General features: G+C 50.3%; 7 protein-coding genes across 7 annotated transcripts; 3 read left to right on the forward strand and 4 right to left on the reverse strand.

Moving 5' to 3' along the window:
* Positions 1-2436: 2436 nt before the first annotated feature.
* On the reverse strand, positions 2437-4121 carry POJ06DRAFT_282920 (isocitrate lyase; the record flags this gene model as incomplete). Its single annotated transcript, XM_056190071.1, has 2 exons — positions 2437-3774; positions 3831-4121. The coding sequence occupies 2 exons, from the start codon at positions 4119-4121 to the stop codon at positions 2437-2439; spliced, it is 1629 nt and encodes a 542-aa protein (XP_056041688.1).
* A 566-nt stretch (positions 4122-4687) lies between these two features.
* POJ06DRAFT_147626 (anion-transporting ATPase-like domain-containing protein) lies at positions 4688-6056 on the reverse strand. Its single transcript, XM_056184622.1, has 3 exons — positions 5746-6056; positions 5055-5687; positions 4688-4998 (listed from the first exon to the last, which is right to left on the reverse strand). Exons 1-3 carry the CDS (start codon positions 5909-5911, stop codon positions 4808-4810), a joined length of 990 nt encoding a protein of 329 aa, XP_056041689.1. The 5' UTR covers positions 5912-6056; the 3' UTR covers positions 4688-4807.
* On the forward strand, positions 6040-6736 carry POJ06DRAFT_258934 (uncharacterized protein). The gene has a single exon (XM_056188309.1). The coding sequence runs from the start codon at positions 6201-6203 to the stop codon at positions 6699-6701; it is 501 nt and encodes a 166-aa protein (XP_056041690.1). The 5' UTR covers positions 6040-6200; the 3' UTR covers positions 6702-6736.
* A 1532-nt stretch (positions 6737-8268) lies between these two features.
* Positions 8269-10991, forward strand: POJ06DRAFT_258938 (uncharacterized protein). The gene is made up of 2 exons (XM_056188310.1): positions 8269-10365; positions 10421-10991. Exons 1-2 carry the CDS (start codon positions 8342-8344, stop codon positions 10785-10787), a joined length of 2391 nt encoding a protein of 796 aa, XP_056041691.1. The 5' UTR covers positions 8269-8341; the 3' UTR covers positions 10788-10991.
* Positions 10992-11785, reverse strand: POJ06DRAFT_258940 (dolichol phosphate-mannose biosynthesis regulatory). The gene is made up of 2 exons (XM_056188311.1): positions 11514-11785; positions 10992-11442 (listed from the first exon to the last, which is right to left on the reverse strand). Exons 1-2 carry the CDS (start codon positions 11580-11582, stop codon positions 11275-11277), a joined length of 237 nt encoding a protein of 78 aa, XP_056041692.1. The 5' UTR covers positions 11583-11785; the 3' UTR covers positions 10992-11274.
* A 5012-nt stretch (positions 11786-16797) lies between these two features.
* POJ06DRAFT_282923 (major facilitator superfamily domain-containing protein) lies at positions 16798-18305 on the forward strand (the record flags this gene model as incomplete). Its single annotated transcript, XM_056190072.1, has 3 exons — positions 16798-16868; positions 16927-17274; positions 17330-18305. 3 exons carry the CDS (start codon positions 16798-16800, stop codon positions 18303-18305), a joined length of 1395 nt encoding a protein of 464 aa, XP_056041693.1.
* Positions 18306-18434: 129 nt separating this feature from the next.
* On the reverse strand, positions 18435-21072 carry POJ06DRAFT_147711 (glycosyl hydrolase family 85-domain-containing protein). Its single transcript, XM_056184623.1, has 3 exons — positions 20124-21072; positions 19997-20076; positions 18435-19937 (listed from the first exon to the last, which is right to left on the reverse strand). The coding sequence occupies exons 1-3, from the start codon at positions 21005-21007 to the stop codon at positions 18565-18567; spliced, it is 2337 nt and encodes a 778-aa protein (XP_056041694.1). The 5' UTR covers positions 21008-21072; the 3' UTR covers positions 18435-18564.
* Positions 21073-22492: the final 1420 nt, after the last annotated feature.

Genomic DNA, 22492 nt, shown 5'->3' on the forward strand with positions numbered 1-22492 from the left:
TCATTAGAAGGCTAAATATATACTTTCGGCTAATCTTAATTGGTAATCATTTCTGCGCTTGTCTAACAAGGAATCTTGTAGATCAAGAGCCTTCGCTTGACGCCTAATGACGTGAGGAACATCAGCAGTGTGACTTAAGTTAGTAGTACTGAATCGTGATCTGCTGTGGATCTCGCCATCGCGTTGTCCCGATGGTGCGGCTCCGGAGAAGTCAATTCAGGCCCGGGCAGGTGGGTATTCCTGCGTAGGTGCACAACGAAGCTACAATGGTCCGGTATCATATCCGGTCGGTGCACCCCGTCAAAGTATCGCCCGGGAATTCTCGAATGGGGCGTTCGCGCCAGGGAGCGGTGGAGGCGTTATTGCCCAAACAACTTCCAATCAGAAACGGCGGATGAACGGCATTCTTTCAAAGTTCAATGAACTTACGTGATGTTAAGCAGGGACTCAGTACCCTGTTTGAAATGTCCGATATGGGGGAGCTTAACTACTATTTGGGCATACAGGTGATCAGAGGATATGCTCGCGGCTATATTCACTAAAAGTTTACCTAAGATACGGCTGTGGAGTTCCGTTCGTCTCTAACAAGAAGGCTCAGATTAGCCTCACGGTTCCAATTTACTATGAACTTCATGATCTACTCCATGATGCTTCTGAACGACGTGGAAATTTCTCCAGGCGAGATATAGATATCGCACTAGCTGTTAAAGACGGTATGAGGAAGTATCAAAAGTACTATACCTTCATGGACGAATCAGATACTTTCTATACCGCCCTTGTTCTGGATCCACGAGTCAAAGGCGATTTAATTCGGGACGAATTACGCGACGATGACGATGCGGGCCGCCTTATCCTACAAGCTGTACGACTGGAACTTCCTCAAGCGTACGATATCGCCGACCTCGATTCCGCGCCGACTGAACAGTCTCCTCCAGAGACCCGGAATTTTGAATGCTTCGAAGATACGGCCTCTGGACCGGTCCTTTGTTTCGGATATTGATAGATACTGCGATGAGCCCTTGGATTGTTGTGACGGACACAAAGCACCCAAATTGGCTGTTGTGACTGGTGGCGGAAGCACAAGGATGAATATCCTCAAATGGCAATGGCGCCGAGAGACTACTTAGCTATTCGTGCCTCCGAAGTCGCCGTTGAGAGGGTGTTTAATACACTAGAGCTAGTCCAGTCTGACATTTGTGGTCCTCTTGACCCGCAGACCCATCAATGGTATCGCTATTTTCTTACCTGAGTGGACGATTACTCAGGCATGAGGGGCGCACCACTAATCTAGGCGACGGCGACGAATGGAAAACATCCTTCGTTACCCGTTTTGGCCAATTTGAGTATTTAGTCATGCCGCTTGGCTTAACTAATGCTCCCGCAACGTTCCAAAACCTTATGAACGACATACTTTCGCGAATTTTTGGATAGGTGCGCGATCGTGTATCTAGATGATATATTAGTGTTTCCCCCGGATATCGAACCACATCGCAAACAAGGGAGAAGTCGGAATTTCACATGACGCAGACCGACTTCCTTGGATACACAATTTCGGCTGAAGGAATCACTATGAATAACGTAACGACAAAGGGCTTGTGTCGCTCGTCCTTCGAATCCTGACATCTATCTTCTCAAAGGCAAATCTCAGGTGTTTCGGGAAGGGACATATTGGAGTGCGAAGATATTCAATGAAGGGCGAAACGATGAGAATGCTGATGTTGATGGACAGCATGCACGAATAGTGAGGTTAGTGTAGAGGGCGTAACGCTTTTTACATCGTCTTCCGCACGTTAGGGCTCTACACCTTTTTCGCGAAAATAAGCCCCTTCCTCGAAATTGCTGCCCCTGACATATGTTTGTATTTCATATAATATTGTAATCTTTGTTATCTTTGACTAATATACTCACGTTGAAGTAATTTTATCGTAAAGTGCGACAGATATCGAACCATCTTCCCACATCTCTGTCTGAGCCATTCCTAACTTTTATTATCCGCCATATCAATTTGTATCCGTATCTGCATCCGCCAAGATTGATGAGTTGTGCCAGCTAGATCGTGACAATGAATCTTTCGTTAGGGACTAGTAGTTAGACTCGGGAGCTACCCCCGTGGGTTACGGCAGTAGCATTTGCAGGTCAAGGTACGTGGAAATTCTGGGATCAGGCAAATTGTTCTCCAAATTGCCAAATCAACATCGCTCGCGATAAAAACTTGGGCAATGTGCTCGCTACTGGGCGGATTTTCATGCCTCAGTTCAAATTATTGGTATACAGATGACGTTAATTCTTCGGTGTTTAATATACTTCTTGTTATCACAGGACCGGTGCTAACGCGGGCCCGCCAACTGTAGACGGCATGTTTGGTATTAGTCGGGCGTGTATACTCGATGAGAACGGCACATTGATTGTTGGGTACATTACAGAATGATTGCTATTTTAATGCTTAAACTGGTCCTCGGTCACGCCCTTGCCCATGGCGGCGGTGCTGGAGACGCCGCCGGTGACCATCTTGAGCAGCGAGTCAATGTACTCTGCGCCGGACCACTTTTGATGCTTGACGACCTCGACGCCGAGCTCGATTTCGGGTCTCTGCACAGCCTCGCCGTACGCGCGCATGCCGATCTCGGCGTACGACTTGGAGAAACTGTCGACCGCGAGCGCGGTTGTGTGGAGGCCGGCCAGCGTGATGAACTGCCACACGTACCCGAGCTTGCCGAGCCGGGCAATGTAGGTTTCCTGGTCCTGGACCGACATGGCGGTCGTCCAGTTGAACGACGGGCTCAGGTTGTACGCGAGCCACTGGTGCGGGTGGACAGACTTGACACCTGCGGCGAACTGTTCGGCCTGGGCATAGTCAGGGTACTTGCTCTCCATCCACAGCAAGTCGGCAAACGGCGCGTACGCGACCGCACGCGCGACCGCGTACTCTGTGCCGCCTTGGATGCGGTAGTAGCCCTCGCGCGTGCGGGGCGCGTCCCAGTCCCAGTAGACGTCGATGCCGGTCAGTTTCTTTGCGATCGTGCGGGCGGCGTCGTTGGACTTGCCCCTGATGTCGGCAACGAGCTTTGCAATGAGCGCGTCCTTGTTGGCGAACGAGCCGGACTTGATGGCGTCGACGACGGCGTCTTTGTAGGACTTGATGCCGGCGGCCGCGATCCATTCGTCTTCGATCCTCTGCAGGTCGTCGCCCTGCCTGCCCGCGTCCTCGGCCGCGACCATGAGCGTGACGAGCGGCGGCAGGCGCGGGTTCGTGGATCCGAGAATGAACGGGTGGTCCCGGTAGTCGATCGTGGACGTGATCAACGTCGCGGCCTCGGAGTCGGTGCGGGCGATGCAGAGCAGGTCGGTGCCCATGATGTCGGCCTGGGCGCGGATGGCGACGAGCCGGTTGATGTGCTCCGATGTTGGCACGAGCACTTTGCCGGCCATGTGGCCGCACTTTTTCGTGCCGGGGGCTTGGTCTTCGATGTGGATGCCGGCCGCGCCGCGCTCGATGAACATCTTTGTCAGCTTGAGGATCGCGGTGATGCCGCCGTGGCCGGTGTCGGCGTCGGCGATGATCGGGCGCAAAAAGTCAATGTAGTTGAGTTTTGCGCGGGTGGCGGCCGGCTTGGACAGACGGTCCTCGCGCTGCTTGCGGTCGTGGAAAAGCTGGGCGAACCAGAGGTGCTCGACCTTGTTGGGGACCGTGTCCATGGGGTAGTCGGCCAAGTCCGGCGACGGCTCGTTCGAAGTCGACGCGGTCGAGGACGACTGCCAGCCGGACACGTAGATCTGCAGTTCGGTTAGCTTGCATGAAAAATGCGGACATCAGGCGGCAGCCCACTCACGGTATCAAGATACTTGGCCATTTGGGTGATTTGGACGGGGTCGAGAGCGCCAAAAGTGAAGGCGACGGTCTTGTTCTTGTCATGGTCTTCGAGCAGCTTGAACAGTTTCTTGCTCTGGTGGTTGCTGGGGTAGTCTGTATTGAACGAGCCACGCTTCTGGACGATGGACTCGGCGGTATACACGCGCTTGGTATGCCGCCATCGCGGGTCAGCCCACCACTTTTTGACGGCAGCGACGTCAGCTTCGAACTGGTTCTGCTCTGCCTCGAGATCGATGTGGGAGTAGACCATTGTGTGTGAATGTGACGCCGTGTGCGGTGCAGTGGATATGGGTTTATTCGCATAGAATAGACTGCCGGGGACAGTAGCCGTGGTATATAAAGTGGCTACCGGGCGCAAATCATCACCAGCAGTCGGTCGGTTTGTCGGTCGGGCGGGTCGTTGTCGTCATCCCCGCCCGTCCACGTGAAGACAGGTTGAAACCCATTTGTATTGTTCTTCATGCCGGCTTATTTGAAGCGACGCGCTTCCGATGCAACCGAACCGTCGCATTGCGACCGACTATTTGTTTGTTTGATTACCTCTTGTACAAATTTGCTCATGCCAGTAACTTGGGTGGTTTCGGAGTCCAGTCCGGCCGCATGAAAGGAGCCAGGCTGGTCATGATTTCCTAGACTAATCCGGGGCCCCGGCCTCGGTCGTGCCTCGGAACCCTCGTCGGTATGGTGCGAGTGCATTAATCTTCGCGCTAGTGCAATGTTAAACGCTATTTACAAGGCAGAACCAGGCACTGAAGAGCTAGCGCAAACTCAAACTGGCATCCGTGTGACCGGACCCGTTTCCTTCTAACTCTAATGAGTTACCGGTCACATTCACATGATGTCGGATGTTTGGCGAGCCATTATTAATTACCAGCAATTACTTGATCAGCACAGTGTACATTAAATAACCATAATTAATATAGTCAAGTTCAAAAACTACGCGTTGGGCGGCTCGTATGGCTCGACCAGCATGCGCGAAAACGTCTTGATTTTGTCTGTTCCCCGAACCTCGTCCGTCAGCTGCGGCAGCCGCACAATGTGGAAGTCGCCCTCATACAGGTCCCCGATCTGCTCCACGTACTTTTGCTGCATCTTGTACCGAGCATTGCACTGCGCACATGTCGAGCCTGTATATTAGTGTCAGTAAACCTATGTTCTCCGTGTGCAAAAGATCGGGACTCACTCTTTGCAGGGTACAGCAGCTGGTTGACGACAATGCAGTGCACGTCGATCCGGTACGACGACAGCTCCTGGATCATCCGCTCGGTCTCGTACAGCGACAGGAACTCGGGAATGCACACGCAGATGAACGTCGTCAGGTCCGGATCCTTGAACTGGGTGTTGACCTCGTTGATTGTCGCGCGCATGGTCTCTAGTTTGGCAAACATGTCCCCGTCCGGGCCGCCCGCACCCCCACCTCCCTGCCCACCCAGCAAACCGTTCAGCATCGGGCCAAACCTGCCGCTGAGCTCCGACACCTTGGCCAGCGCCTTCTCCAGCACGGTCGGGAACGACAGAAACCGCAGCGTGTGTCCGGTCGGCGCCGTGTCAAACACAATCACGTCAAAGTCGGTCGACTTGACCTGCTTCATGACCTCGGCGAACGACATGGCCTCGTCGACGCCTGGGATCGAGAACGCGAGGTCCTGCATGATGTTCGACATGCCGTTGCTCTGCGCGTTCGCCTGCTCGATCATCTCCTGGATCGACCCGGACGGGTCGATCTCCATCGCCGACAGGTTCGGAATGCCCTCGACCTTGCGCGCCTCCTTGCCAAACTGCTGGCCAAACGCGTCCGATAAATTATGCGCCGGGTCTGCCGCCGGTCTGTCAATGTCATCCTTCTCACGGTCTCTTCAAATTCACCCACTCACCTGTACTAATTAATAGCACATTTTTCTGGCCCTGTGCAAGCTGAACCGCCAGCGAACACGACGTCGTGGTCTTGCCCACGCCGCCTTTGCCGCCGACAAAAATCCACCGCAGGCTCTGCTGATCTAAAATATTCTGCAGCGTAGGCGCCAGTTCGTCGTCTTCCATGTTTTCACTTTGTACACGGAACAAGCTATTTCGTAGTAATCTATAATCTAATAACCTGGCAATGATCTGATTCTAAGTGCACGCTGCTTGTTTGCTCTATTACTAGTCCTGTATCAGCCTTGAACACGGGGAAGGCGCGCCACCACATTCGAGAACAAACCACGGCCAGCCTTTGCACGTGACAACCTTGTTGCTGTTTACTTATGGCACAAGTGCCACCTGCTGTCGCGCTTAGCGCAGGACCTAATTGGATACCCCCTGTTCGATTAGATATCGATCAAGACGGATAATGCTTGTTTCATTCTTGCCCCGAGGACCTGTTTTGAGGCAATCGCATTACTGCACGCAATTGATTTACTTCGGCCTGGCACCGTCTGCTGGTTCTGGCCACGTCCGCCGGCGATTTAATAACACGATAGCAACCCCAGATCCGCCTGCTCAAGACGGCGTGCCCGTCGTGGCCGCGCCCGACTTTGCCGCCGTCGACCTGCGGGTCGGCACAATCACGTCTTGCGCCCCGAACACGAAGGCCCGCAAGCCGGCATACAAGCTCGAGATCGACTTTGGCCCCAAGATCGGCACCAAGACGAGCTCGGCCCAGATCACGCACTACTACGGTGCCGACGACCTGGTCGGCCGCCAGGTCGTGGCTGCCGTCAACCTCGGCGTGCGCAGGATCGCCGGAGTCAAGAGCGAGGTGCTCGTGCTTGGTGCAGACGGCAACGGCGACGGCATCATTACGCTGTTGGGCCTTGAGCGGCCGGTTCCAAACGGGACGAGGATTTCGTGAGCATCATGTACATATATATTACATTAGTGAATGTTTGATTTCTGTACATACAGTACCTGTTTACACATCACATGTTGTTTTCCCGGTGCGTAAACGGAACTTGCCTCGGCCTTAACCTCGTTCCCACATCTGCAGTAAAACGAAAGAACACTTACCTACAAGCGACAACTGCCGTTCTTGCCCATCCACTCTCCCGACAAATCCCGAGCCAACCCAGCTGCATACAAGTAACCAAGACACGTCTGTCGAGGACCCGACTGGCACAGACTTGGATCGGAATCCACCTCGTCCGTCACTGAGATCCCCCACCAACGTCTCGAGATCCCCCATTCTTTTTATTTTTCTTCGTCCTGTCGAATTGCTGACCCATCGAGTCCACACGACCGCATACAAATAATCGCTCCTGGCACGTCTGCCGATCGCCGCGACTACATGACACGACCCGTCCGGATACGCGCGCGACAGATCACAGCCTCGACTTGTAAGGGTCTAAACAACATAGTCTATCCCCACCAGTGCTGGCGCGACACCTTGTGCTCAGCCAACCACTGTCTGTTGCCTGCCATGCAACCTAAGACCGACCTCACATAAAACCGGCTCAGCCCACCTGTACCCAAGCACCTGATCTGTTCGATCTCCGGGTTCGCCCGTAGCCCCCAATATTATGACAAAGCGCCACAATCGTAAATCTGTGCAGCTCATAGAACCGTGCACACGGGCTTAATCGGCGAACAGGCTCCTTGTTTATTTATCTCTCGGCCCTTTCATTCCAGCGTGGAATCAACAAAGATAATAAATAAACGTAATTCCTCTTTTGATATATCCGTAAGAGATGCCGGCCTTGCTAACACATGTAAGTACCTTGACATGTTTGATTTATAACCTCTAGGCCCCCCCTTAGATGCAACGCCAAATTCGTCTAATGCGTTTACCGCGATCTCTTTCTCTTTTTTGTGTAAAACCGCCGGGAAGTGCGACGGAGAACGGGAACATCTGCGATTCGTAGCGAAAGAACATGCAAACCAGCGCGGTCGACGTCGGCCATTGGTGGAATAGCCCGGGGCGAATCCGATGCCAGCGTCAAGCTTGAGCTTCAACGGATCCACCGAGCGGCAGGAACACCAACGGACGCCATCTACGCGCCCAGCCAAAAAATGACGGGAACGAAGCACGCGAGAAAGCCAGATTAAAGAACATATAGGCAGAATGCAACCGATGCAAGAGCAAAGGTTCAGACTATTGGGGCGCCAATGTAGATCTGCATAATACATGTTAGCTCTTCAACATTAGTCGGAATCGCGAAGCTGCAGATGTGTGGGAGTGAGGAGGCTAGATTGGAAATGTAGATAACAAAAGCAATTGAACCTCGGATATGGATTCCGGCAGGGTTATGGAAAGTGGAAGTATTGCATTAATATGAGTTGAAATGCACGCGACCAGGCCGTTTGTCAATACGTCACCGGCCGTCCCAACCATCCGGTGCGGGTTAGGGCAATTATCCAGGGTGCCCGCACTGTTTACTTAAAATCGCTTGTGACACGTGTGGCCCGCTGGTTGCGCGTCGTCTGTCTCTGTCCGTCAACAGACAGACAGCGCTCTCTCACCAAACCAGAACACGCGCACTTCGCAATCGCGTCAAGATGGATGACTACTCAGAACAGTTGTATGCTGCGAAATCCAGTGCTTATCAAGTCAGGAGAGCAACTGCTGCCGTCCGTCACGACATCAGGGACTACGTGTATGACGCAGACAACGACGACGATGACGACGGCGCTGCCGAGCCTGCGTACTTGCGGTACCATCGCGGCTCGGTCGGCAGGGCTTCGGCTCCGCGCAATTTGCTAGACGCTGTCGAGCTAGCGTCTCTTGCCGACGTCGTCGTCGGCGGCGGTAGCGCCGGCAGCGACACCACAACTAGCAACGATGCTGATGACGGTGACATGGTTGATGTGGACATTGATGATTCATATAGCGATTCATCGAGCGGCGAGCACGGTTTTAGGCCAGAAGTGTACCCGGTCGTGTCGTCTGCCATGGTATATGCCAATCAGGCTGATGTTCCGCTTGCCACGGATAGCCAGAGAAACGCTGTCGATACAAGACAGCAGAAACATGTGGAAGTTCAGTTGGTGGCACGCAGAGTAGGTGGCGATAATGATAGCGTCAAGAGCTGGGAGGCAGGAGATGATGGTACTGTGGTGGAGTCCACTCATAAAGCTACCAAGCCGGCCAACGCACTCGATCAAGCATCAGAAGATCGTACCGATGGTTCTTCCTCTCAGAGCTACGCCTACTCATATCCGTATTACTATGACGCTGACGGTTCTCGCTCTCATGCTTTGGATGGCAAGGACCTAGGTGAGCACCGTCCAATCTTGGATCGTCAGACGTCGTCGCCTAGTCTCGGGCAAGGCGAAGTATCGCAATCGGACGCGGATGTCATTATTGCGTCCTACTTCAACGAAACCGATTCATCGGACAGTGATGAAGTCATTAATGTTTTCCGTACGACGTCGCTTCCACCTTCGCCACCGCTCTCTCCACCGGCATCGCCGCCTCTCGTTGAATCGCCGACAGCAGTGCCGCTTTTAGCGGATAATTCAGTCGAGGACCCAGTCGATTGTGTTGTCGGTCTGGAAGCCGAACTAGCGGGACAGCCACATGAGCTTACACCGACAGTGGCGGAACAGCACTCGATATACAACACTGTTCTTGTTGCATCTCGCGTCTCTGGCGGCCGCAGTGTTAGTAGTGGCAGCGCGACTACGTCTTTCGAGAATGCTGCAGCATTCCAGTCTATTACTCAAGGATTTCAGCCGTTTGCTCCCGGACAAAGTCATGATGAGATCATGCTCAAGTCAGCTCAGGTGCCTGACGTGGCCTATGGTGGTAGAAGGAGATCGTCAAGCGGGCGACAAGTATTTTCAACGATTTCGATAAATCAAAATCAAGATCTTTTAGGGCGGGCGGCAGAGGACATTCACGGCGCATATGGCAAGATAGCCGATGGAGACGGTAGCGATGAGCAGACGCCCACCACTGCTACCAAGCCTTGTCTTGCCATATCACCGCCGGACGATGACCATGAGGCGGCAACCGTACGAATAAGGCCTAGAAATTTAAGCGTGTCCTCATCGTCTGTGTCTTCCGCCGACGAGGATAAAGAGAATCAATCGCCGGCTATTCTTGTGCCGCCACCGCCCAGTCCAATGCACCCCGCCTCGTTTGGATCGCTTCGCAATCGCAGGATCCGACCTGGAGGTGGAGGGGTTATTTCTCCAACCTCACCGTTCGCTGACGTCACGCTTAAGCCAATCCATTTGCATTCGAAAGAACCAATTTTCTTGTCATCATCGGCCAAGTCAGAGGGTAAGGAGACAGAATCCTTCCGTAGAGGAGCGATGCGCCGTGCGTCAGACGGCTGGCGTCAACAACTGGTCGATGGCAGCTTAGCAAGGATACTGAAGCATGCGACAGACGCCATTAATGTAGCGACACAAAAGGATAGCATTCAAGAATTAGAGTCATGGCTGTCCGAATATGTGGATGTCGTAATTGGCGTGTCCTCTACGTTCGTGGTGGTGGGTGCAATCCTGGTCGGCGCGCTTTCATTTACGGATGACACCGGCCGAGATTATTTCGGAGTCAAAACCTTGACTTACAAGTAGATAATTTTTGCGCCTTGTCCAACCTATTTTGTGCTAATTTTATTGGTATAGATGTGCGCTGCAAGCCACTGCCTATCGTGACGTGCACGAGTGTCTAGTTCACATCCGGCTGCCGTCCATCTTCCCTTTACTGGGCGTGACAGCGTCGAGCTCGGCGTTGCACTGGTTCGTCATCACAGATCTGTACTTCTGGGCGGTGTTTGGCTGCTTCGTCAGTATCCCGCCGCTTATTGCAGTTACTGGCTTGGCGCTACTGTCCGTAGCGTACGGCGCGCTGGTGGTGTTGCTCACGTCTGAGAAATTTCTGCGCTGGATACTGGACACGACGAAGCGGTTGATGCTTGAGCAAATGGACGTCGCCGACGTAATTACTGACATTATCGATGGGACTGACGAGGGTCTGTTTGGCGATTTGTAAGTCGTCAGACGATGCTTATATGACAAAGGGAGATACAGGCACTCTATTATGAGACATGCCAAATGGAAAGTTAATTACCTGATGGCTTGTTCGCCATTCAGTATGATAGTTACTTACATATTTATTTGACAAAATGTGGCTACTAAAATCATTGAAGACAATGTACATGACGATGTCCTAGAGTACAAATCTATATAATCAACAATTCAGATCCTCTCCCGCGTAGCAACTTTTCTTGCATTCCTGTAGATAAACTTGTGATTCCATGCGCTCAGAGTAGTTCTGTAGATTGGCTTCTTACAATAACTGGACCAATGCTTCTTCAACAATGCAAATACATAAGTATTCGAATGTGCTGACAGGTGCATCGATCGCAGCCGTCAGTTATATCCTGACATGCTAAAAAAATTATGCCATGCATGCAGAACGGGTCCTGTCTATCATCCAATCCTGTTCCTGTATAATACAATCTGCTAATAAATCGATATTATCGCCGCTGCCGTACTGTCCGTGGTTTTGCCGACCGCACCATCACAATGCCCAGGAAACTGCCAATAATTCCGGCCGCCAGTAATAGGATCATGACGGGAATTCTGATCGCCCATTCTCGAGCCGGGAACAGATTCTGGACCGGATGTGTCGTGTCAACGAACGGCTGCAACCCCCCCAAGGTTGATAATTAGCATCGGGCAAAAGCTGATCACTATAGAATTTCAATTGTCATACCATTACTAACGTCCATATTGTGTAGTATAGAAATATAAATGTGGCGCTGAAGAATATTGCGTGGCCCATGTCGTTGCGTTCTCAGCGTTCAGGTGTTGTCGACCAATTAGACTGCTATAGACAACTGTGTGGGCATGCTGTGGAGTTAGCGACCGTTGTACATGAGCTCAGGGTATTTTTAATAAATAACATTGAACGAACGCGACCTATTATCCATCTACATGGAGAAAAAACCTGTTCGAAAATGACAACCTTGTATAACACGTGTCGGTACACACATTTGGACGTCGGGAGTATCACCGGTAACACGCGCTCAGTCTCCCGCAACCTGGTTTGTTTTCCAATCGCAGTCTCGTGGCCACAACCACAAGCACATACTGTCAAGAGCGGCACATATGTGGAATGCGAAGCCAGATAATATTAGATGATTCAGCAAGTATTGGATGAGGAAGGCTTCACAGATGCCACATATTGCAATTTTCCGTCGCCATTTTCGTACCACCAGACTTTGAATGCGACACAGCCTCAATACAATTTCATCATAATACTAATGATTTACAGATCCTTGCCCATGTTTAATGCAGGCTGATCCCAAGCGGTAGCAGTCTCAGCCGTTCTTGTTATTTCGCTCGAGAATCTTAACTGAACCGTGGCGCATCTCCGTGATTTCTCCCATGTTCCTCGAATTTCTTTCCGATGTTCCGATCGATAGTTATGAGTGCCGTCTTACGATTTCCGATTTCCAAAGGTTTGACGTCTTCATGAACCTCTCTGTTCCTGTCTCCGTATTCTTGATTCCAAGGTTATTTTCCATGTGTTACCATGCGAAATTTAAGTGTCCATTGATATGTGGTCTTCCAACTTAGATGACCTAGTCAGATCAGCGGCTGCGGTCCGGCTGATTCTCGACTTTTGGTCTAGATCTTGCTAAGTTCTGCTCCGGGACGTAAATAGCTACGTTTCCTGCGCCAGTCTCGTGCTATGCGGTCTGGTTTGATTCCGACTCCTGTTAGTTAGGATTTCCGTACTGAAACCCACCCGCATTGGTGGTATCGTTCTTCGCCTCGCGTTTAGCGCCAGCGTCAGGCGAAATTGAAGCACTGAGGGACCGCACAAGCTGACAGTATCGGGGTGGGATTATATTCTTGCACTGCATTTCAAAATCGCCTCGGCCCACCGTTTGTGTTGGTGATGTTGGTGCCCGGTGGGATAGGACTCGCCGGGTCGAGTAGCCTCTGGTAGTATGTGAGAAAGGCTGATGTTTTTGCATTTAAATATGCGTGGTGTGTTGTGTCCAGAGCCGACGATCGAGTTTGATCTGCCTGCTGCGGTCACTTCATTCAGAAAAATAAAAGAACTCTCCTATGATCATTCCCAGTACAGGTGAAAGTCAGCTACATAATGCGGCGGCGAGCGAGCGGTGATTACGAAGGGCGTGGTAAGTTGAACCCGTGTCAGATTCCTGTTGGGTTGAGTTGGTCCTTCCGTAAAGCGTTGTGTTGAAAAATAAAACCGAACATTCCCCTTCCCTCCATCGTACCTCGATTTTGGTATTTGGCGAGCTTGCTGGCGTTTGGTGTAACGTTTGGTATGTTCTATTTTCGATTATTGTTTTTGTTGGGACATTCAAGGATGTGGTACGAAAGTGGTCAGCGGAAAATCACAAAACGAATGCGATATGAGGCAACATTTCGGCTAGATTGGCGCAATATTGCCGCATTGAATACTGGATAACATGGCAATTATTCACCAGCACACGGTTCAAGTTTCAGCAATGGACGTTGCCACACATATCCTTCATATTTTTTGACAATTTCACGGAACTCGTCGGAGCGTTATTTGCAGTGTGTGAAGTAGTGTGATATTACCATATATGAGTCATTTTGTCAAACCAATACGTATATGATATGAGTTCATTTAAGACTGATATCATATAATATCATATATGTTAATATATATGACCAATATGGATCACTTTACGATTTCTCTTCTTTCGTGTCAGACAAGCCTGTAGCTACCGTGCTATCTTTACCCTACCACGATTTGAGACACTCAATTGCCTCAATACTCTCGATTCCGAGTCGATTCCTACGGTCTGTAATTGTAATTTTTACACTTGAAAACAAGCGCTCAGGCTCTACTGACATCGCAGGAATTGTTTCACAGCTCTTCCCCGCACTTCTCTGTTCGGGTCTCTTCCGCTCTTCCCCGCTCCGGCACCCTTTCTCGCTCCCCGCTCCCAGCTTCCATGAGTGTCCCGGGTAGGTTCCCTATTTCTTTCTTTACGACAGCTTGTTGTAGAGAGCCGCTGCCTATAAAGGGCCCTGCTTCTCCGTCGTTGTACATATTTTGTTCCTCAGAAATCGGATTCTTGTTTTCTTGGCAATTCCTTGTTCCCAGACCCACAGCGCTCGTAACAAATTGACAAAGCCATGATCGAGAGCGCTCGGTAAGACTTCCTCTGGGTAGGTTCTAACCACCACGATCGCGGATCTGCGACCTCTGGCAACACTGGAGCAAGTACATATTTCGTGTATTCGTCCTGATCAAGGCTAGATCCTTTCTTCTTCTCAGCCCACTTCTGAAAGGAGTTCTCGGCCTGACTTAGCTGACTCTGACGACTGAGTAGGAACTGATATTGCAGTGGACTTGTATTCTGTAATCCAGAAGTCAAGCATTTGTTTCTGGCGGGGTCCTTGCCACTCTTTAGGCCAGTTGTTGTCAATATAATCACATTTCCACTGCGGAGACAATACTAAGGCTAGAGTTGCAGCAAGGACTCATAAAAGGATCATTAATGTAGGTACACTTTGCTGTCTCAAACTGTTCAAGTAAGAAGTCCATTGTTGGTAGCACCCTATCAATAGTAGCGCTACATCCTTCTGTTACTAATGTAGCATCATAGAAGAATAAAAGGAAGCCTTGAATCTTTTGCAAACCTTGCCAATCTTTTTCTGACAATAAGCCCTCCCCATTGTCTCGATATTGATGACAAAATATGGCGACGGGTTATGACTAATCGGTGAATCAGGGATCTCCAATAACTCGCCGTCAAATTTGCGAGAGCATGTCAGAGGCCTGTGAAGTCATTTTGGCGAACTTATGTATATTGATTGGTATGAATGTGTGTTGTCGAGATTGATAATCACATTGGATTTATATTTTGCTGTATTGTCCGGCTCCTTTCATCATCATAGCCTTAAAATGTAATATCAACCACATAAGGGCAAGGGTTTCGAAGTCATATATGGTCATACTCACCAAAAGCTATATCATATCATATCATATTGGTTCGTGTAAACTCATATCATATCATATCAAACCCATATGATACGACATCATATATGGTAATATGTATTACCATATGGCTCACACTACTTTACACACTGGTTATTTGGATGCACGTGACGCCTGGGAGATGATCGAGGGATATGTATCTGCGACATGTTGTATCCATATATCTCAGAAGCGAGAGTCATTTAGGCACATGCACATGGTTGAGCCGTGATTTGAGTCTCTGTTAAAATCGCCACGCGAGTGAGATGAGTACAGCAAACGCACCGTTCGTCAGGTGAGGGAGCGACTCATTCGTTGGGTCCACCGGCAGGTGTCTGTAACTGGACGCAACAAATTCACAATGGCAATGTCGTGTGAAAAGAAGCCTTCAGTTAGTAGATTCGCGGACGCAGAGCCCGCGCATACGTCGTTGGATGCGAGAGTAATTTCTCAGCCAAATATAGTGTGCTTGGTCACATTTCATCCCAACTCAGTGAGTACAAGCATGACAAACGTAAGTGGTGTGTGGCTGGCTCGTGGGAGGTTCGCAAGCGTGATTGCAAAGGGCTGGACCTTGTCGGTCGTCCCCGCGGGTTGTCCCTGGATTAGTCTAAATGGGCAGCATCGACCATAATAGATACTCTCAACAGAATGCGGGGTGGACGGCACCAAGACCAGCCGTGCCTGTAACCGAGGTATGGGGGGAATACGAAGGAACGAAGGCCGGACATGCAGCCAATGACGATGGGTCCGGGATGGGTTTTGCCTTCGCAACTAAGTTTATCCGCTGATGACCTCCACCCTGCGCCCCACTTTCACCCCACGCAGAAGGATCACACCCCGCATGCAATCTATAAGCATGTTGACATTAATTCCGAAAGTCAGTGAAAGTGGCTGCTCGGCATCAATGAATTCGGACAACGGCTGAAGGTTGAGGTTGCAAGATTACGGCTATATCCGAAACCGATTATAACATATGTCATGGCTGGAACTGTGTCCCGTGTATGTCACACCACCTCACTCGTCGCTAACTGTAGAAGCACGCGGGGACGGAGAAACTAAGCATGCATATTTTTGCCCCCCCCCGCCGTCTCGTGCCGCGCCCACTTTTAAACTTTCCGGAGGGTCTAAGCCTTATCTCGTAACCCCCCACGGTTAGCGCCGAATGGCAACCATGCAGCACGCCGATCCGGAACGGCAGCGCTGCGACAGCGTCTCGGGGTTGCCGATAGATAGTACAAGGGGAAATGGCATGAGAATCGTCGTCTAAGCGGTTGTCAGATGCGAATTGTGTTCGATACAGATTTAGTCGCAGAATTAACGCAACAGTAGTCAGGTGATAAGTTCGAGATGGGCGCATTAGCAAACAGTAATTCGCTACGTTCGCGATCCAATGAGATTTAGCGCAAAGCCGACCTTGTCCGGTGACATGCGCAGTTGCGCTGGCGATAAGAGTCAGCTCACTGTGGCGAAAATAGACCACGGAGCAAAAAAATGACGCCCTTGGCCACCGGCGATCATTTGTGCGACCCCAACGCGGCTTAGGCTCGGCGGACCGTGCACACACGCTAGCAATCCCCCCACGACCCCTGGACCCGGGTCCTGTTCTGGCCTGTCTTCTGCGGAAACATCCTTCGACTCTTCCATATCGGACGACTGTGTGAACAAGGCCAGAATAAAAAAGAAACCAACTGTGGAGATTGCCCCGCATTTGCCATCGAGTGCTGCAAGCTCCCGGAGATATGTCTCAGACATTCCAGATGTCCTCAACAAAGTCCGGAGCTTTGTGCAAATATATATATCTGGCGACTGTGCCGCTCAAATTTTGTATTTCTCCATTCGCCAGTTCAACCAAACAGTCGCAGCGAAAATGGCATCCGAGAAAGAATTCGCAGCTGAGAAGGCGTCGATCCACAATGTCGAGGAGTCCATGGACCTGTCTCGGCTCTACGGCGGCCAGTTCGAAGGCGTCAGCCTTCCGGCAAAGGGCACTCCCGAACGCGAGAAAATGGAGAAGAAGCTGAAGCTCAAGCTTGATATCGCTATCCTGCCTCTGGTCATTCTCATGTACATCATGAAGTAAGTGATTCTTTCTCGTGTTCTCGCGAATATCTACAGTTTTCTGACTTTTGCTCAGCTACCTTGATCGCAACAACATTGCTGCTGCTAAGCTCGGCTCGCTTGTCGAGGACCTGCACCTCACGAGTACGCAGTACTCCACCTGCGTGTCCATTCTGTTTGTCGGTTACATCTCCATGCAGATCCCATCCAATCTGATTCTCGAGAAGGTCGGCCGCCCGGCCCTGTACCTTCCTTGCGCCATGGCCATCTGGGGTGTTTTGTCGACCCTGACCTCCGTTGTCCACAACTATCACGGCTTGCTCGTTATCCGATTGTTGATTGGATTCGCCGAGGCCGCGTTCTATCCAGGAGTCATGTTCTACTTGTCGTGCTGGTACACCCGGTTCGAAATCGCCAAGCGTTCGTATGTTTGTCCTTTTTTGTGTTGCCAATTAAAAACTTGAAACTTACTTTTATAGCGCCCTCTTCGTCGTCGGTTCGTGGCTCTCCGGCGCATTCTCCGGCCTGATCGCTTACGCCGTGCTCGAATACTTGGACGGTGTCCGTGGCTTGGCTGACTGGCGCTGGTTGTTTTTGATTGAAGGTGTCATTACTGTCGCCATCGCTCTCATTGCCATTCCAATTCTGCCCAACTTGCCAGCCACAACGCGCTGGCTGTCAAAAGAGGAGCGTCTGCTGGCAGTCGTGCGCATGGTCGAGGACGTCGGTCAGCGCGACGACGACCAGGGGCCTAATTCCGAGCAAGAGACGGCCGAAGTTCTGCCTCAGTCCAAGTTCCGGTCAGCCTTGGTCGGATTCACCATGTCAGTGCGCGACCCCAAGGTTCTCAACTTTTTACAGATGATGTTCTGCTTCGCCGGCACTGCCGGCATCAACACCGTGTTCCCATCGATCGTGAAGTCGCTGGGGTTCAACAGAACCAATACCCTCCTCCTGACCGCGCCGCCATGGTTGGTGGTAGCCATTACGTCCGTCATCAACAGTTTCCACTCTGACAAGACCGGCGAACGATACTGGCACATGATGTGGGGTCCGTGTCTGTCGCTCGTCGGATTCGTAATTGGCATCTCGACGACCAAGACTGCCCCCCGTTACGTCGCCATGATACTTCTCCTGCAAATCTACAACTCTTGGGCGCTCGGCTTTGCCTGGCTGTCCAACTCGGTCCCGCGACCGCCAATCAAGCGTGCAGCTGCGGTCGCCTGCGTCAACATCGGCGGCAACATCCCGAATATTTTCGTGCCCTATTTGTTCTACTCGACCGCGTCGCCCCACTTTTACGTCGGCTTTGCCGTCTGCATTGTTTTTGCGTTTTTGGGAATGCTGGGCGCCACCACGTTGCGCATCCAGCTCAGGCGGCTGAACAAGAAGCTGGAGGACGGACACACGGTCGATGGGTTGGATGGCAGCACTGGCTTCCGGTTCACGCTTTAGATTTGTGTTATTGTTTTGTTTATGTTTAAATATTTTTGTGCGCTGTTGTTTGTAAGTCCAGCTGGTACAATGCATAAAGGCGTCATTGTCTAAAAATTTGTTCCAATCATCTTAGAGTCAACTCAAAATAACGGACATCTTCCGCAATCGCCTTTGAATTACTGATAATCTTCGATATTAAAGTCGCGCGTGCCATTATAACCATACTAATCCCATTACGTAACCCGCAACACCTGAACAATGCGACAAAAAAAAGGTGCTATTGAAATCGAACAATCTGCTCAACTCCTTTGACGATCGTACCGCCGCAGCCTACCGCGTCGATTCGCACTCGCAAACTCACGGCAGCCGTTTCAGAATTGTCAACTTTAGTCTGATCTGACAATGCAGCCGCGCTAGTAATTGTCACGCTATCAAACGGCTCGGTGATTTCATCTTTCGCATCATTGGTAACCTCGGCAGACAGCACCCACCCGGGCGCACATGCAACGCCGACCATCCGCCCATTCACGTACACAATCCACTCCGTAGTCTCTTCATCTTCGTCCCACCTCAACGCCTTCGCCATCTCATAACTCCCCGCGCAAACGTTAGTCACGCGTGCAGGCGCAGTCACACTCGGCGCAGTGACAACCCCGTCATCGTGAACTGCTGAATCCGCATGCTTGCTAAACAGCAAGATACTCCCCAAATAAATCGACCCAGAGAAATTCTCGCCACATTCTATATCCAGATGATTTATTTGGAACAAAAACTTGTCATCCTGTCCTTTCTGGATTTCCGCTTGCGTAGCCTCTCGTGGCTCGGGTCGAGAGCGTCCGGACTGTGAACCAATGGACGGCAGGCCAGGAACTCTAAAACTAAACGACTTGCGCACCCAAGAATTCAATACTGACCCAGACAAATCTGCTTCAAAAGCCGGCCCGTCAGCGTATATGTCATGTGGCGTATCGGAATCGACCTCATCGTAACAAGTTGTGCCTTGCGTCCGGGGGGATTCGACTAACCACCGACCTGACAGGCGAATCTTGACGTCGCCTTTCGAGTACTTCATAAACGTTACGAAAAAGATGAAGGCTGTAGATGGTTGCAGGACAAAGTCAAGGAGAAATAGTGGGGTGACGAAGATCCGAGGTGGTCGGAGTTGCGAGGACGAGGTCATGCGGCGGAGACTGCCATTTTTCGATCGGACTGGAGATCTCGACGGTGACTGGGAGGTTCGCGAGGATGACGACTGCTGTGGTGGCGACGATGAGAAGATGGCTTCCAAATATGGAGAGTGGTTGTAGGGGTCCGATGTAAATTTCAGACTTGATCCTCCGTAGAATGCCCGTGTGTAGTCGATCTTCCAAGACGTCTTGAACGTCCCTGGAAGCGCTGTCGAAATGCGCTGCTCCAAGAGCCGTTTGCTATAAGACTCTAGATATGGTGAATGGGATGTGTGAGGGTATGTCGGTAATGCCGTTTGCAAACCGTGGTTGACCCATGGTTCGAGGTACTCTGCTTTTCCATTGACAAAGAAATTCTGACCGTGACCAGTGTTAAATGATGTGTAGAACATTTGATATTTTTCGGTCTGCAGCACAGGTGCTGGATGAGGCCGGATGAACTCCGAAACACTAATATTGCGCTCTCGGTCCCGTTAGTTGAAGCAAACCCAGATTGTGTTCATATCATGCTCATATACTCACTCGTCTCATTCTCCACGTTGTCATACCAAAACGAGAAATCGTTAACCTCAAAATCCTTTGCTCCGAGTTCTTCGTATACCCTGCACCATTAGTTCGCGCGCCCAATAACCAAAAGAAATCGACATACCAAGCCGGCGCAAACAATGCCAAGCTAGTTCCAGAAGCTTCTATCCGCCTTAAAGCCTTTCCAATCTCCCATTTCGCCGGATAGTGCACCTTTCGTCCCCAAACATCCAACCCCGTCCACAGATCCAGCCGGAACAACATGCCCGCCAACTTTGCACCCTCATATACCTGTCGGTCTTCCCAAAAGTAATTCGTGAAAAGCCCATCCGCCGCACGGAAAAAAGGGAGCGTCTTCATGTTTAGGGCGTCTTGGTAGTCGATCTTGTCTTCGATGGTGAGCGAATCGTACCAAATTACCCGTGCCTCGGGACCAACCACTTTATGCAGACAAAATTTCAAATATTCGACAAAGTTGAGCAATTCCCTCGCCTTGGCGGGACTTCCCATCGTTGTCTCCATGTTTAGCAAGTACCCGTCAAATCCGTAATGCCTCGCTAGTCGAGCAAATATATCCGCGTACAAGTACCCAGTACCTGCTGCATTGGGTGTCAACAGCAATCGCGCGTCCGATACACTGCTCTTATGTTCGAAGATAATTGTTCCCAAGCACCTGACCCCAGACTTATGACATGCATTAGTCCAAGAAACAGGCGGCAAGGCGACCCGCTTGTGTGAAAAATACACAAACGTGTCAATCATAGCAAATGCACGCGCCCAATACGCTGTGCCTGTCCTGTGCGGGAAGTACCCTTGGAACAGATCATCCTCGTCTGGACTGTAGCCACCTTTGAAGTCGTGACAAACGAGTAGACGAGGACTGAATATGCGATTGGGATAACGGTGACGTCGACGCAGTGGGGCGCGGGATATTTGCAGGTCGTCTTGAGACTCATGCCAATCCTGTAGCGCTTTAAGGCTCGAGAAATATAGACAAGACGTTGTCATCTTGCCGCTCCCGCCCTAGGAATTGATAATTGGACTTGTCGATCAGTAAGTGACAAGGAATTGTTGCTCAAGCGATAGAAGCGGAGACACGTTTGGGCAGTTCGATTTATCTCATCGCGCATTGCCATCGCGCTAAACCGAATGCGGAACCATGGCTACCCACACAAGTTCCTTCAGACAGCCGCTGCTATTCCTCTTTTGGACCAATAAGTACTTTTCCTCACAAATCACTGGTCTGTGTGCACCCAGTCAACATTGTTTCGTGGGTTTTCCCATGACCTTCCTTTATCGAGAAATATTCGCACCCGCGACATGGATTCTGACTTTGAATATTAGCAGGCAGCAACACCTTCCAATATGTCTCCAAAGATAGCATCAACATCAGATAAGCAATTTGATATTAAAGTTGTCCTGTAGGATTTAGAATTTTACCTGCTAGGGCTGCTCCGAATATTCGTTTTTGCGAATAATATTTGGCAAATTAAAATGGCGCGAATAATTATTCGCCGATTATTCGTTATTCGCTGCAATTATTCGCTCAAATTGACAGCTTCAGAATACTAATAATCGAGAAATAAAAGCCGTTTTGGTCGGAAATTGCCGCTTGAATGATTTCATTTACATGGTATCTACTCTAGTAATGATGCATAAAATGTAGTATTACTGCCATTGCACTGGCGGTAGTACACAGATAATATAATAGGACGGAGTATATATGCTGAGCAGAGCTACTATGTACTCACTGAGCTAGGGGCGGACAAGAATACAGTTTTCTCTATTCGCATTCGCATTCGCAATTCGCAGCATGAGCTTTATTCGCAGCGAATAAAATGTCAGCTACGAATGCGAATGCGAATAATATTCGTATATTCGCAGGGTTTCACCAGCCCAGACTATCTAGCGATTCCTGCATCAGAAGTAGCAGCCGAGAGACTGTTCAACAGCGGATCGGATTTGCTGGGCCTACGTAGACACTCCCCTGAGTCCGGACAGCATGAGGACGCTTGTTTTGTTAAGGGATATGTACGCTTTATTAATATGTGCGAATATTGCGAATAATTACGAATAATTTATTTTTATTCGCATTCGCATTCGTAAGAATGAAATTTCCAAATATTCGTATTCGAATTGCGAATATTCGTACGAATGCGAATATATTCGTCATTCGTGTCCACCCCTAACTCACTCACACTCGATTACTCAGTAGGTCGGGTTCAGGATTCAGAGAATAGTTGACATTAAGCAGAAGGCCCCTTCTTGAGCTCTTGTGTAGGTAATTTTGTCAGAAATCAACTGCTGTTCAACACATGCAAGTGGACAGCTGAGTACTATAATTAAAATGCCAGTAAACTAGCCTATTCGGGTTAGAAAGTCGCACACGTGATTATGTGTTCGCGAATATTCGGCGAATAGTTAACTAACTTATAGTTACCGAAATGTGTTTTGGTGTTGGAATTGCTGTTGCCCATGACGACTTAACTATTT

The sequence above is a fragment of the Lipomyces tetrasporus genome (genome assembly GCF_029532465.1).
Source record: "Lipomyces tetrasporus strain NRRL Y-64009 chromosome Unknown POJ06scaffold_9, whole genome shotgun sequence".
Lineage (NCBI taxonomy): Eukaryota > Fungi > Ascomycota > Lipomycetes > Lipomycetales > Lipomycetaceae > Lipomyces > Lipomyces tetrasporus.

What these genes read in the sequence shown, in the direction of transcription:
- POJ06DRAFT_258934 (XM_056188309.1), top strand. Translation starts at nt 6,201, where the DNA reads ATGCTTGTTTCATTCTTGCCCCGAGGACCTGTTTTGAGGCAATCGCAT.
- POJ06DRAFT_258940 (XM_056188311.1), bottom strand. Translation starts at nt 11,582, where the DNA reads ATGGGCCACGCAATATTCTTCAGCGCCACATTTATATTTCTATACTAC. An exon ending in CAATATGGACGTTAGTAATG is followed by an intron (nt 11,443 to 11,513) that starts GTATGACAATTG and finishes GGGGGGTTGCAG; the next exon opens with CCGTTCGTTGACACGACACA.
- POJ06DRAFT_147711 (XM_056184623.1), bottom strand. Translation starts at nt 21,007, where the DNA reads ATGACAACGTCTTGTCTATATTTCTCGAGCCTTAAAGCGCTACAGGAT. An exon ending in GCATTGTTTGCGCCGGCTTG is followed by an intron (nt 20,077 to 20,123) that starts GTATGTCGATTT and finishes CTAATGGTGCAG; the next exon opens with GGTATACGAAGAACTCGGAG. An exon ending in CAACGTGGAGAATGAGACGA is followed by an intron (nt 19,938 to 19,996) that starts GTGAGTATATGA and finishes AACGGGACCGAG; the next exon opens with AGCGCAATATTAGTGTTTCG.
- POJ06DRAFT_258938 (XM_056188310.1), top strand. Translation starts at nt 8,342, where the DNA reads ATGGATGACTACTCAGAACAGTTGTATGCTGCGAAATCCAGTGCTTAT. An exon ending in GTCAAAACCTTGACTTACAA is followed by an intron (nt 10,366 to 10,420) that starts GTAGATAATTTT and finishes TTATTGGTATAG; the next exon opens with ATGTGCGCTGCAAGCCACTG.
- POJ06DRAFT_147626 (XM_056184622.1), bottom strand. Translation starts at nt 5,911, where the DNA reads ATGGAAGACGACGAACTGGCGCCTACGCTGCAGAATATTTTAGATCAG. An exon ending in TGTGCTATTAATTAGTACAG is followed by an intron (nt 5,688 to 5,745) that starts GTGAGTGGGTGA and finishes GACCGGCGGCAG; the next exon opens with ACCCGGCGCATAATTTATCG. An exon ending in GCTGCTGTACCCTGCAAAGA is followed by an intron (nt 4,999 to 5,054) that starts GTGAGTCCCGAT and finishes ACTAATATACAG; the next exon opens with GCTCGACATGTGCGCAGTGC.